Source organism: Cnephaeus nilssonii (assembly GCF_951640355.1).
Source record: "Cnephaeus nilssonii genome assembly, chromosome: 13".
Classification (NCBI taxonomy): domain Eukaryota; kingdom Metazoa; phylum Chordata; class Mammalia; order Chiroptera; family Vespertilionidae; genus Cnephaeus; species Cnephaeus nilssonii.
Genome location: NC_137084.1, coordinates 56,798,483 through 56,813,554, shown reverse-complemented (window position 1 = coordinate 56,813,554; position 15,072 = coordinate 56,798,483). Strand labels below are relative to the sequence as shown.

The 15,072-nt window shown below is 40.6% G+C and overlaps 1 protein-coding gene across 3 annotated transcripts in view; it reads right to left on the bottom strand.

Annotated features, from left to right (window-relative positions):
* FOLH1 (folate hydrolase 1) overlaps positions 1-10,737 on the bottom strand; it is a 54,616-nt gene extending 43,879 nt beyond the window's left edge. For all 3 annotated transcript variants that reach the window (XR_013814331.1, XM_079786869.1, XM_079786870.1), the window contains exons 1-3: positions 10,509-10,737; positions 8,553-8,661; positions 1,028-1,214 (exon numbers count right to left, since the gene is read on the bottom strand). Coding sequence is in view for 2 of the 3 variants with exons in the window: in XM_079786869.1 (XP_079642995.1) it covers positions 1,028-1,214; positions 8,553-8,661; positions 10,509-10,626 (414 nt within the window). In the remaining variant the exon portion in view is untranslated. The remainder of the gene's footprint in view (positions 1-1,027; positions 1,215-8,552; positions 8,662-10,508) is intronic.
* Between the last annotated feature and the right edge of the window lie 4,335 nt (positions 10,738-15,072).

Genomic DNA, 15,072 nt, shown 5'->3' with positions numbered 1-15,072 from the left:
TATCACTATTGATCAAGCTTGACCACTAATTCAAGCTAAACAAACTTGAAGCTTTATATAATTTAGAAGCCCCAGCTAAGAAAAGAACTGAAGGACGCTATCTGGATTGAAGAGGACTATTTTAGTTAGGTACGGTAGTTCTAAAACTAAGGTGTGCTAACTAGCAATGAATATATGAGCTCTGAGCTTTCATACTGAATATATTTCATGATAAGAAATAGCTCAATTACATGGATTGCCTCCCCCCCTCCCTTTTTTTGTTGTTGATCATCAGTGGAGGCTATTTTTCCATTGATTTTTAGAGAGAATGGAAGGGCAGGGAAGAAACAGAGAGAATAACATTGATGTGAGAGAGACACATCAATGCCAGGGATAGAGCCTGCAACCAATGTATATGCCCTTTTCCGAAATCAAACCCAGGACCCTTCCATCACAGGCCAATGCTCTAGCCACTGAGCCAAAATGGCCAGGGCTGTCTTCTCTTTAAGTATGTGCCCTAACTTGCAAACAAGATTGTAAATTCTTTAGACTAGATATGTTATAGGCTTTCCCTCCAAGTACTCACATCTGAGTTCTGGGTACAGAGCTGAACACATGACCATATGACCATATGAGACATAATCATTAAGAACCAATAAAAACTTTCTGGCTCAAATTGCACACTGGGTCTCTGATTTTCCTAGCATCCCTCAACCTATGCAGTATCTTTTATAGTTGAACCTCTCAGAAATGTATCAATTTTAGTTGTTTGGGAGCTTACTATTATCTCATAGTTTAAGTTAGTGTACATACTAAAAAATAGAAAATATCAACTGTTATCAAATATTAATTTCTCAGAATCTTTCCAACATCAGCATTAAATTCGAACAGCATAAGAAAGTTGATACTGGTAATGAAATATTCAAGGCATCATTTACCAGTTTCAATAATATTGATTTCTATCAATAACTACAGATGTATAGTGCATTCTTTCATAGGAAGTATTTGAAAAGAATAGATGGGGGAGTTTCTTTTCTTTTTTCTTTACCTCATGTCCATCTTCATCAATTATTGAGATGTAGTTGGGATGAGTCTTATTTGGATAGGACAACAGGACATCATAATGGGCTAAGTCAGCAGAATCCAGGCCAAATTCTTTCCACTGGGATTGAATTTGCTTTGCAAGCTGAAAGTTTTGTTCTGTTCCTGCTAAATGTGGAATCCGCGTAAAATTACTGGCGAACAAAAATTGAAAGTAGTTAGAAATTAACGTGTAGTCAGACTTTATCTCAAATCAACAACCAATTAAGCCAGATTTACATAAAAATACTTTGAAATGTGATACATTGAAAACGGAAAATGGTAGAATTATTGCAGCAAGTAGATTTTCAAAGTGTATTTTGAAGTTTTCATGCTCCAATTTGTACTCATTGAAGGGAAAAAGTGCAGAAACTGATCTGTGCAGAGAATTGTTACATGTGACACAGTGGACATATCCTTGAATAGCAGATGAGGGAAGTGCCATATTCTTTCCTTAAGAGCCAGGACTCTTGAAATTTTCATTGGGTTGCCTATCTTTATGTCACTGTGCAAAATATTTGAGAGAGAAAAATATTTTCATCCAAAATACCAAGCTGTGACATGCCAAGAATTACTGGTAATTACAAGTATTTTCAATATTGAAAGTTATATTCAAGTGAGAAACCTTTTGATTAGCAAGGAATAACGTGAACATATTTACAAGCTTAAACTGAACCTCTTGAACTCTATCCATCATGCATAGTAATACACTTCAAAAGCAAGGGTGAGAATTAGTTTAACCAGGAATATCTTCAAAAACTAAATTTTTGTAACCAATATTTTGGCTAACATATAATTTTCATGCGTAGACTGATTCCTCATTAAATATATGTGTAGATGCTGGTGTTTTTGTGTGTTTTAAATATGTTCTGCCTGGAAATTTGTTATTTCCTTGAAGATTCAGCTCATTGGTATTTTCAACTTATACTCCTTAATGGAAAAAAAAGAAAATTCCACATGTCAAAGCATCATATATCATGTAAAGACATTTATTTATTTCTAGCTCATTAACTTCTTGAACTTCATCAAGTTCTGGTTTTAAATATGGAGGTTTTACTAAAATCAATCTGCCATTCTTAGGGCAATTTAAAAAAATTAATAGGCAACATAGCTATGATGATCCCAACTTCAAATGTTTAATTCTACAGTGTATCTGAACTTTTAATTTGAAAAATCAACTGCCAAGAAAAATAACTCTCAATTTAAAAAATTCCTGTGATTACTTTTTATAGTTATGTTAAAATATTTCAAATTGTATTTACAAAAATAGTATTAAAATTCCCATTCAGTAAATTTTGAGGCCTTAACAACTTACATAGGATTTATATTGTATATTTTCAAAGTATAGTAACAAAAGAATACAATTTTTTTATTGAATTTTAGAGAGAGAGGTAGAGGGAAAAATAGAAACATCAATGAGAAACATCAAAATCTATTGACTGCCTCCTGCATGCCCCCTACTGGTTATCAAGCCAAAAACCCGAGCATGTGCCCTAACCAGGAACTGACTGGTGACCTCTTGGTTCATGAGTGGACGTTCAACCACTGAGCAACACCAGTCAAGCAAAAACACAATATTTTAAATTGTATTTATTGGGGTGACACTGGTTCACAAAACCATAGTTTTCAAGTATAGAACTAAACAAAACATCATCTGCACATTGCATTGTGTGCCCATTCCTGGAAGCACAGGCCCCCCCCACCCCCGCACTCCTTTGCCCACCTCCACCTAACCCCCGGTCCCCTTTTTCCTCTGTCTATCACCAGACCATTGTATCCATGTGTTTTGTATACATGTTTTGGTTTTTGCTTAATCCTTTCTTTCATACAGACCCCAAAACCCCTCCCCTCTGTTATCTGTCAGTCTGCTCCATGTATCCATGCCCCTATTTCTATTTTGTTTGTCACTCTATTTTGTTCATTGGATTCCACATGTAAATAAAATCATATGATATTTGTCTTTCTCTGATGGACTTACTTCATTTAGCATAATAATCTTTAGGTCCATCCATGCTGTCCCAAAAGGTAATTTATTTATTTTATTTTTTTGCAGCCAAATAGTATTCTATTGTGTAAATGTACTGCTGCTTTTTTTAATCTACTCATCTATTGATGGACACTTGGGCTGTTTCTGGATCTTGTCTATTGTAAACAATGCTGCAATGAACATAGGGGTGCATATAGTCTTTCAAATTGATGTTTTGGGTTTCTTCAGATATATTCCCAGAAGTAGGATCACTGGGTCATAATGCAGTTCCATTTTTAATTTTTTGAGGAACCTCCATACTGTTTCCACAATGTCTATAGCAATCTGTATTCCCACCAACAGTGCACAAGGGTTCCCTTTTCTTCACATCCTCACCAACACTTGTTCATTGATTTATTGATGATAGCCATTCTGACAGGCCTGAGGTGATATATCACTATGGTTTTAATTTGAATTTCTTTGATGATTAGTGACTTTTAGCATTTTTTCATGTCTATTGGCCATCTGTATGTCCTCTTTGGAGAAGTGTCTATTTAGGCCCTTTGCCCATTTTTTAATTTGGGTTGTTTGTCTTCTTGGTGTTGAGTTGTTTGATTTCTTTATAGATTTTTGAAATTAACCTCTTATCAGATATATCATTGGCAATTGTGTTCTCCCATTCAGTGGGTTCCCTTTTCATTTTGTTGATGGTTTTGTTGTACAAAAGTTTTTTGGTTTGATGTAGTCCCATTCGTTTATTTTTTTTCTTTGTTTCCCTTGCTCCAGGAGATATATCTGCAAAAATATTGCCCTGAGAAATATCTGAAATTTTATTGCCTTTTTACTTATAGGATTTTTATTGTTTCCTGACTTACATGTAAGTCTATAAGCCATTTTGAGTTTATTCTTGTGTGTTATGTAAGTTGATAATCTAGTATCATTTTTTGCAAGTACATGTAAAATTTTCTCAGCACCATTTATTAGTCTGTCTTTTACCCCATTGGATATTCTTGTCTCTTCTGTCAAATATTAAATAACGACAAACGTGAAGGTTTACTTCTGTGCTCTCTATTCTGTTCCATTGATCTAAATGCCTGTTCTTGTATCAATATCATGCTGTTTTGATTACTATAGCCTTGTAGTATAGTTTGATATCAGGTAATGTGATACCGCCAGCCTTGGTTTTCTTTCACAAGCTTGCAGAGGCTATTCAGGGTCTTTTGTGGTTTCATATAAATTTTTGTGATGAACAGATTACTCCAACACAGTTTCACTGTGGGGGAGAGGGCTAAGGGATGGCCAGGCGGAAGAAGCCAGGCAGCCTCGATTGCCTGCCTCATTAGGCCTTTATTGGAATTTTTATCTTTAGATACAGTCAGTAGGGTGAGTAATCTTGAGAAGACAAATGTGTTTACATTGTCCTCTAGGCAAGGGCACCCAGGGATTAAGCATAAGGATTCCAGTCAACACCCGGGGGTCTGCATGCACACAGACTTGTTTGGAGAGGTCAAGGAATAATAGGGACACTGCCTTCACACTCGCCTAAGTCTCCCCTAAGTTGAAATTCCGATAAACAGGGCAGGCAGCCTTCCACACACTTCCCTTTTATCAGAATGTCCTCCTTACAAACTTTCCAACCAATTCTCGTGCTTCCCAACATTTTTGGAATATTTGTTCTAAATTGGTAAGAGTGTTTTTATTTTTTTTTATTACTACTTTGATTTTATTAGTTGTCATTGGTCTATTCAGGTTTTCTGATTCTTCCAGATTCAACTTGAAAGATTGTATGTTTCTAGGATTTTATCCATTTGCGCAGGCTGTCAAATTTGTTGGCAGGTAGTTATTCATAATATTTTCTTGCAATCCTTCATATTGAAACAGGAATTTTAGGGGTAAGATGGGACAGGTTTAGGGAATTTTAGAAATTTTGGAAATTAAGGAGACCATGGAGAAAAGCACAGGGCTGTAGAGCAGCAGAAGGTATATTCCCATAGAAAGGGGGAGCTGGAAAGCTGCAACAGGTACATTTCCATAGAATGAGGGAGCTGGGAACAGCAAAAGGTCTATATTTACAAAATAAAGAGAAGGAAGCCCTTCATCAGAAAGAGAAGAAGAAAGCCCAAAGAGAATAGAAAAACATTAAGGAAGGAGGGAGGGAGAAGCTCACATGTCTCCTGTGAGGTTCAACCTTTGAGCCCAGGAGTTACTATAGTAACCAGTCCAAGGGAATAGTGATCAATCAGAGGGGATATCAAGGCACAAGGATCTGCAGCCTTTATAAGAAATAGGGAAAAGGAACTCAGTGGGACCCTTTCCCCTCCCTACTTGGAAGTCTGTTCTGTGGGACTCTTTCCCTCTCCCCATGTGGGAGTCTGTACTTGTTCTTCAATAAATCTCCACCTTTGCTATACCACTTCCTGTCCGTGGATTCATTCTTCGAATCCGGCGGACAAAGAATCCGGGTTCCAGCCCAAAAATTCCGTATCAATATTTCTGTGGTGTCAGGTGTTACTTCTCCTTTTTCATTTTCAATTTTATTTATTTAGTCCACTCTTTTTTTTTTTTCTTGATGAGTCTGGTTAAAGGTTCATCAACCTTGTTTATCTTTTCAAAGAACCAGTTCTTGGTTTCATTGATCTTTTATATTGTTGGAGTTTTTTTAGTCTCTAAGTCATTTATTTCCACTCTAATCTTTATTATTTCCTCCCTTTTACTTACTCTGGAAAAAGAACAGAAATTTAAGAGGCAGCTGAAAGTCTATCTATTCCTTCATCAGTGTATACCTACTGCAAAGAATACAGCAAAATAGCCAACATGCTGCTCTTTTCCTCTATTTTACACAGATCACAAACTGTGACATAACTGAAGTGGATGCAGATTAGGCATATTTCCTAAAGTCACAGCTACAACTGTGTCCCTACAAGCAAGAAGCGTTGTTATGAGGAGTCTTGAACATGCTCACATAAAAAAAAAAAAGGAGAGAGACTTTATCATACTTTGCTATATGATTGAAACTTCTTTTATCAGTTTCATCCTCACCAACTAGGATACAGCCAAGTGCTATGATCAGGGTTGAACCCACTCATTTAGAGCAAAACTGATCCTGAAAAAGACAAGTAGAAAAAAGACTCCTTTCCAAGAATAAGTAAGTTAATCGGTATAAAATCAGACAAGTGGTGTATTTCAGGTTTTGCCACTAACATATGTAATCCTGGCCATGGCAGAAATTTCTCATCTGTACATGGGAGGCTGTAGCCACCTCACTAGTTCTCAAAAATTTGAGGCTCAATTAGATAACTGACATTAAACAGCAGTTTTGACATTATTTGTTGTTTTAATCAATTGAGAAGTATGTCACAAATAATTTGTTGATCCTACAAGAATACCAATTTTTTAAAAAATAGTAATAATTCTAAATTGTTTAAAATTGCTAACAATTTGTATGGGCAGATTGGAAATCTGGAGTTCAGAAGGCTTCTGGAGATTCTGCAGTTCTTGGAGGGATGAATGAGGGTTCTCTTAATCTCTTTCTTTTGTGTGTTAATGATAAACATCCTTGAATTCTGAACAGTTAGAACAGCCTGGTCAGGGCCATAGAGAATAATCAAGATGCTGACTGTTTCAATCTTGCTTGAGGGTCCAAAAAAAGAAATAAACAAAAGACATTCATTTTTATTCTTTTCTGGTCAATCCATACCACATGAAAGGAAAGAGACAAGGAACCAGGGACAGCAGCTCTAAATATTAAACCTTGCCTGACCTCCATTTTAATTATAGCTATTATAATTAACTAGTAGCTCTGCACACAAATCCGTGCTCCAGTAGCTCGCTGCCGCCCTCCAGTAGCTCTCTGCCTGCTGCCCCTCCCCCCCTCTGTAGTTCCCTTCACCCCCTCCAGCCACCCCTCATAGTTTGCTGCCCTGCCCTCTCCTATAGCTCTCCACCGCCTGCTTGTAGCTCGATGCCCCACCCTCCTGCTGATCCGTGATGCGGTCATTACACAGTTGGTCGTTACGATTCAAAGCGTAATGACCATCTGCATATTACATCTTTATTATATAGGATTACAGTGAAATAGCAAGAGGCAGAGGATGGATTTCCAAAGTTTAAGCTTCAGGGTCTCTCTGTTGAAAAGGCCCTGCCAAAGACCTGGGAGGTGCCTCAACAAATATTTACTCATAGTTTTGATTCTATCAAAATTAAAATAGGCATATGTGTCTATATGATTATGTGTGTACACAACTATGCACATGTATGTATGTATATATAAAACTCTTGTTATATAAAATTATAACTTGTATTCACTAAAGAATCTTTCAATTACTATAAGGGCCAAGTATTTTTTAACACACGCACCAAGCAAATTTGTTTAAAAAAAATGGACTTCACTCAGCCGGTGTTGTTCAGTGGTTAAGCATCAGCCCATGAACCAATTGGTCACTGGTTCGATTCCCGGTCAGGGCACATGCCCGGGGTTGTGGGCTTGATACCCAGAGGAGGGCATGCAGAAGACAGACTATCGATGTTAATGTTTCTCTCTTGTTGATATTTCTAGCTCTCTCTCCCTCTCCTTTCCTCTCTCTAAAATAAATAAAACGACATACTTAAAAATAAATAAATAAATGAACTTCATGCTTTGAAAAGCTAAAATTCTAATCAAATATATATATATATATATATATATATATATATATATATATATATATATATATATTCTATACAAGGGTTTTATTTTTAGTTGCTTTGCAAATACATTTTTAATTTACTCAATTACCTCTTTGGCTCTACACTAGAAAGCTATTTCAGGAAATACGAAGCTAGATTGTAAACTATGTCACATATATGCTCTCTAAGTTCATCCTCATCACAGCTGTATCATTGTCCTCATGTCATAGATGCAGAAAGGAGGGCTGAGGAAGGTTAACTATTCACTCACAGTTACTTTGCTATCAATGGGCAAAGATGAAATGTAAAGTCAAATTTGAATTTAAGTCCACATTTATTATTTTGACCAAAATACACTATCTTCCTCTAAAACAGAAGAAAACAAATTCCACCAACCAAATCCAGCACATTTCCTGGTTTTGTATAGCCCACAGCTAAGAATGGTCATCACATTTTATAGGTGAAAAATCATATAAAATTCAAATAGATGACATAATTATATAAAATTCAAATTTTAGTGTCCATAACTAAAGTTTTATCAGAACTGCCACACTTGTTCATTTATGCAGTTTCTATGGCTTCTTTTGTGCTACAATAGCAGAGCTGGGTTTGTGACAGAGATCAGCTGGCCTACAAAAGCAGGCGCCTTCCAGAGAGTTGGCTGACGCCTGCTTTAAAACATCCATACCGGTTTAGTTCAGCTGCACTACATAATCCTGCCCAGATAAAATGTGATACAAGATCTTCAACAAATAAAGCTTTTAAAAAGTCAGTTCCTGTATGTGCAATTTTGGATCAAAACTTTGAAACAGATTAAATTTTCCAACAAACTGTCCATATAAACGTTCAAGTATATGCTTACTATAAGAATGTTTTGATGTTCTCAGCTTTCAGTTCATCCAAAAATGCCTTCTTCATGTTATGCTGTGGAACGATGTCAGGAGCTTCATTGGAAGATTTTATAAACCATCCTGTAGAATGCATACAAATATAGAAATGAGAAGTGTGCTCATGGACAGGCCCTATTCTTCCTTATTATTGTACCTACCATATGTAAAATATAAATTGCCAATGACCTCCAGCATCCATTGCAATTTTCTGAGATTTAATTTCTTTTGCCTACTTCTACAGAGAAAAAAAAAAATCATGCACACAGACTTTTAAATTATAAATCAATTTCTACATATTTTTATCTGATTTCAATGATTAGATTGCTATTATTCTAAGAAATGTTTTATGAGGAAATCCACACTAAAATTAAATGTTTCAACTAATAGGGATAAACAAGATCTCTTGAAAATTAAGGTTATAAGGAGCTCCATATATTTCCAGGGACTGTTCTCTGCTGATACAGAATAAGCTCTTAGTCAAAGTTTATAATGAAGTAATTATGAATACGTTTCAAGTACATAAGTTATTTCAAAGAGTTAAAGGAAACTCAGACCTGTAATATGTTTTGGCTCAAAAACTAAAGGAAAATAAACTAAGCTTTTATGTTTTCAGTTGAAGTAGGCTTGAGAAGTTCAACTTCAGAAAGCCACGGTGAAATGATAATTTACCCAACATCTCTGCAAGACACCCAGTGCACACTGGCCAGAGGCAATGGGTAGCCAGAAGACATAGAGAAGGAAGCCCTTGTAGTTGGTTTTTAAACTCAGGGAAAGGATTACAGGATTTATTTAGAGAAATAATATGATCTGGGCATAAAGTAGTTACCAAAATCAGCACTCAGCTTTCCAGTTATTAATCACACACACACACACACACACACACAGATACGCACAGGCACACTGAAATAAATGGTTGGCAGCAAGTGGCAATCCAGTTCCACCTGTACACAAAACAAAGGATTAGCCTGTGGGGTCTGGGAAGGACACACCGAGGATTAAATGCTGGAACTGAGATCTGGAGAATGAACTGGATGAAGGGGAGGGAGGCTTGTGGGGGAGGGGAGAGCAGAGAATCCGAGGGAAAATAATGTGTCAGCCACTGAGCAATGAGTACAAGATGGGGCTGAGGGCTATAGTCGGAATAAAATGCCCTGAAGAGATACAGGTTTTAATCCCCATGCCAACCTTGCCATTTTTACAATTGAGAACATTGAAACTTAATTTGAAGTGTGTCCTTACTGAGCCCTTATCTCACGTAAGCCCCACAACAACCCTAGGCAGCTACTAATATCCACATGTTAGCATGAGTAGGATGTGGCTCAGAAATTTTTTTAATGATCCTTAAGGTCACACAGGAGGCAAGAGAGCTAAGTTGAGTTGACCCAGCTAGCTGGTCTATGCACTGGTCTTCTAAGCCCAGGAAAGGGCCGCACTGGTGTGGCTCAGTGGTTGGACATCGACCTATGAACCAGGAGGTCACAGTTCGATTCCCAGTGGTCAGGACACATGCCGGGGTTGTGGGCTGGATCCCCAGGACAGGGGCATGCAGGAGGCAGCCGATCCTTGAATCTTAGCTCAGGAGTAGAAACAGACCCCAAACAGGTCATTTCCTGCAAAGCTCCCTGGACAACCTGCCGCTCCCCCTAAAACAGACCAGTTCCCCAGGCTCCAGAGGGTGGACCTTCGGAAGTCCGGTTTCAGGGTCTCTCCCTCCTCCTCCTTACCCTGGGTGCCTGTCCTACAGGAGCTTGTCCAGAGCGCAACCCTGCACCGCCCTCGGGAACCCCCACCTAGTTCGCGGGGGTTCATCCCCACCTTCCCCCAATCCAAACCACCGTCCCGGGACCCCACATCGCCATGCGCCTGAGAGTCCCGCCAAGCACGGAACTGCGGGGTAAGCTTGGGGTGTGCGCGGCCGGCGCCCCTACCGAGGAGGAAGCCGCCGAGGAAGAGCCCGGCGGCCAGCAGCAGCGCCCCAGCGCACAGCCAGCGCGGGCGGCGCAGGGCGACGAAGGTCGAGTCGGTCTCGTGGAGGGGATTCCACATCGCGCAGGGCGGCGGCTCCGGGCACCTGCGCCTCTGCTGCGGCCCCGCTCAGGGTGGAAGGCTCCCTGCAGCCCAGGCCCAGAGGATCCGTGACTTCCCAGGAGGCTAGGATCCACTCCCGGCCCGGGGTCTAGTTTCTCCGCCCTCAAGGTATTTCTAGCTGATGCTCAACCAATCCCAGCGAGAGGGAGGCAATGGAAGTGGCCAGAAAGGAAAACCCGGCCCGGCCCCTCGGCCCCTCGGCCCCTCGGCCCCTGGGGAGAAACGCTTAAAAAAGTTTATCTTGAAAAAGTTCTAGCTCTCGGTTATTCACAAAAAGGGGGGAAAAGGAAGGAAGGGAAGGAGGAAGCAGCTGGTCTCCTTTCTTCACTTCCAGTCCAAAATCTGATTCTCAAAAGGACAAGTAAGGATTGCCGGTGTAATTTAATAGAATGCTCCTCTTTCGTCTGTCTAGAAAAATGTGCAGGGAGGGACCTGGCTCCAGGCTAGTTGTTAGACTAAACTAAATGATCTCTCAAATGTTTGTTGTTGTTTTTTTTCAGCTCTGAAATCCTATTAAATACTTTATGGCACTATAATGAGTAAAGTCTAGTTAAAAAAAACACACAAAGGAATCACAGAGAGAAGGGAGGGGTGGGGTGGATGGGTGAGAAGAGATCAACCCATGGACACAACCCATGGACCCAAACAATCCGGTGGTGAAGACCTGGGGCTGGGGGCAGGGGTGGGCTAGAAGGAGTCAAAGGGGAAAAGGAGGACATATGTAATACTTTCAACAAAAAGCTTTACAAAAAATTGGTGTTCCATTCTGACTGTTGGATTGTCAAGGAGGTGGTGGTGTCATTGTGAATTACCACTGTGCTCTTTCTTTTAATGAATATCATTGATTTTTTTAAAAATATATTTTATTGATTTTTTACAGAGAGGAAGGGAGAGGGATAGTCAGAAACATCGATGAGAGAAAAACATCGATCAGCTGCCTCCTGCACACTCCCCACTGGGTATGTGCCTGCAACCAAGGTACATGCCCTTGACCAGAATCGAACCTGGGACCCTTGAGTTTGCAGGCCGATGCTCTATCCACTGAGCCAAACCGGTCAGGGCTCATTGATTTTAATAAACTGTTTTATTAAACCGTTTTTAAAGAAATTATATTGGAACTTGCTGAAGGCAAGTTTTCCAGTTCAATCATTCATTCATTGAAAGTGTATTTATATTTATATTTTTATTTTTTGTTGCTAATTCTTACCAGAGGATTTTTTTTTTCATTGATTTTTTAGAAAGAGTGGAAGGGAGGGGGAGAGACAGAGAGAGAGAAAAAACATCAATGTGTCTCTCACATTGATTGGTTGCCACTTGCACGTGCCTGGACTGGGCCTGTGATTGAGCCTGCAACAGAGGTAACTACCCTTGACAGGAATCAAACCAGTGATCCTTCAGTCCATGGGCCTACACTAACTATGGAGCAAAACAGGTCAGGCTGAAAGTGTATTTATTAAATAGTTATTTTGTACCAGGAATTACGGATACAAATATCCTCTCTAATAAAATGGTAATATGCAAATTAACCATCACTCCGCTACATAAGCCACGCCCACCAGCCAAGCCACGCCCACCAGCCAATCAGGGCGAGTATGCAAATTAACCCCAATCCAAGATGGCTACAGCCACAGAGAGCAAGGTTTCCCAGGTAACAGAGCAAGCCAAGCTTTCCATAGCCGTTGCAGGCCTAAGCCTCCACTCAAGCTACAAAGTTTCAGTTATAGAAGGTAAACAAATTGAAACAAATGGCGGCAGAATGGAGCTTGAGAGAGCAGGCCAGGGTTGCTGGCGGCAACAGGGGAAGCAAAGCTTTCCGCACACCCTGGCCGGGCCCACCCGCTTAAGGCTACAAAGTTTCAATTGTAGAAGGTGAATTAACTGCCACAGAAAATGGCTGCCGCCCCGGAGGGAGCAGCAGGCTTGGCTCCGCTCCAGGCTACAAAGTTTCAATTGTAGAAGGAAAATAAATTCCAGATACCAGGGCCTCCTCTTGGGTCATCAGGGGGCATGGCCGGCCTGCAAACCACCACAGGCCCCTCGCTCAGGCCACCCCACGCCCCAAGGGAACCCCACCCTGATCCGGCACACCCTTCAGGGAAAACCAGCTGGCCCCCACCCGTGCACCAGGCCTCTATCCTATCTAATAAAAGAGTACTATGCAGATTGATCATCACTGCAACACACAATATAGCTGCCCCTATGTGGTAAAAGATTCTGCCCTCATGTGGACACAAGATGGCCAGCAGGAGAGGGCAGTTAGGAGGCACCCGGCCTGCAAGGGAGGGCAGTTGGAGGTGATCAACCCTGCAGGGGAGGCCAGTTAGGGGTGACCAGGCCAGCAGAGGAGAGAAGCTGGGGGCAAACAGGCTGGCAGGGAAGCAGTTAAGCATCAACCAGGCTGGCAGCGGAGTGGTTAGGGGGTGATCAGGCTGGCAGGCAGAAGCGGTTAGGCGCAATCAGGAAGGCAGGCAGGCAAGCAGTTGGGAGCCAGCAGTCCTGGATTGTGAGAGGGATGTCCGACTGCCCGTTTAGGCCCGATCCTATTGGGATCGGGCCTAAACGGGCAGTCGAATGGGATCGGGCCTAAACGGGCAGTCGGACATCCCTCCAGGAGTCCCAGATTGGAGAGGGTACAGGCTGGGCTGAGGGACAACCCCCCGCTGTGCACGAATTTCGTGCACCGGGCTTCTAGTGTGTAAAATAAAGTCCCTCACCTCAAGAAGTTACAATATAATAGATACACAATCAAGAGAAACAAGAGAGTTTCCAACTGGGTTTCACATCATTCTTCCTCTACAAGTCCTTATATGAAAAGTCATCTATCATCTTTCCTCAATAGTTGAAGAAGGAAGTGTTAGGTCTCCGAAGGCCAGGGTGGTGAGGGATTATGAATTTATTGGATCATCAGCACACCAGGTGGCTGAGCCTGGATGGCTTCAGCACCCAGTGATGGGAGTCAGCGGTTTTTAAGACTTTTGGTGGGCTTTTTCTGGGCAGAGAGTTCTCTATGCAGGTCCAGAGGGGAGGGAGAAGGGAATGTGGTCTCAGCAAGTAAAGTGTGGTCTTAGCAAAAGGGAATGTTCATTGTGAAATGGCCTGAAAAGTCAGTTCCCAGGGGAGAGGTATCGATTCATTTATTTGACCAGACCTAATAGGAGGTATAATGTGATCTAATGCTTACCAAAGCAAACTACACTGATCCTTAGTTTCCTTATATATGAAAGAGAAATAATAGAAGTGACAACAGAAAAACCTCATATGGCTTGCATAACCACATATTAGAGATTTTTAATTCTTTTGGGGAAAGTCCTGATAATTACACGAAATAATTCATCTAAGGCACATAGTACATTGCCCTCCATGTTTACTGTATTTATAATATTAATCTATAATAATAAAAGGGTAATATGCTAAATGAACGGACATCATTCCGGACGTCCTTCTTGATGAAGCTGGGGCCGGCGGGAAGCCACCCTGGGTCCTGGGTGCCTGTAGGCAGCCTGAGGGAAGCCAGCCCGGGTCCCAGGTGCCAGAGGGAAGCCAGTGCCAGCAGCCAGGGAAGGAAGGCCTACTCTTGCACAAATTTTGTGCATCCGGCCTCCAGTTAATTATAAAAGGTATGTCTTCCCCACCAGACTGCAAGTTGCATGAGGAGAGGAGCAATCCTTTTTATAAGATCTGACACTTGTTTATTCTTGTTCTCTATTTTTCTTTCATTTTTAATTGTTAGCATTTTTTTAAACACATTTTACTCTTTTATTTCCTTTCAGATTTTGTTTCATGGTGCTAGGGACCATATCTTGTTCCTGTCTGTTTTCTAGAGTTACACAATGCCTAGAATACAATAACATCCTTTGAAATGAATGAATGCTATGCTAAGCAATGAAGTGATTATGAGGTATAAGAAATGATTACTATTATTGAAGAACTTTAGTCAAAGTGGGAAGACGGGGCCTAAATAAAAGGATAAATAACAATACCCGAAAGCAGAGATTTAAAAAACAGCAACAGCTTGTGTTCAGGAGAACATATGGGGTCCTAATGATTCATATTAAATTCAATAGCTCTTGCTGGAAAATATATTGAAATATTTTATAGGGCCATATGCCCTTCCATACACACACATACAAGAAAATGCGTGGCACTACTTTGTGGGTAGGCAGAGAAGGTAAAATATGACCTAACTATCTTTTTCTTCTCTAAGTGCAGGAAATGGTAGATTCCAGAATAGAAACATTAAATAAGGAAAAGGTAATATACCTGCCTCTGCTACTAGCATTTCATCCCGTCTAAAAAGCATTTCTTAATTATCGCCATGGCCCAAGTACTGGGTGAAAGGTTTAGGGTTGGGTTGAGGTCCCACAGAATGGACTCAAGACTTAGTGTAATCAAAATGATGTTTAT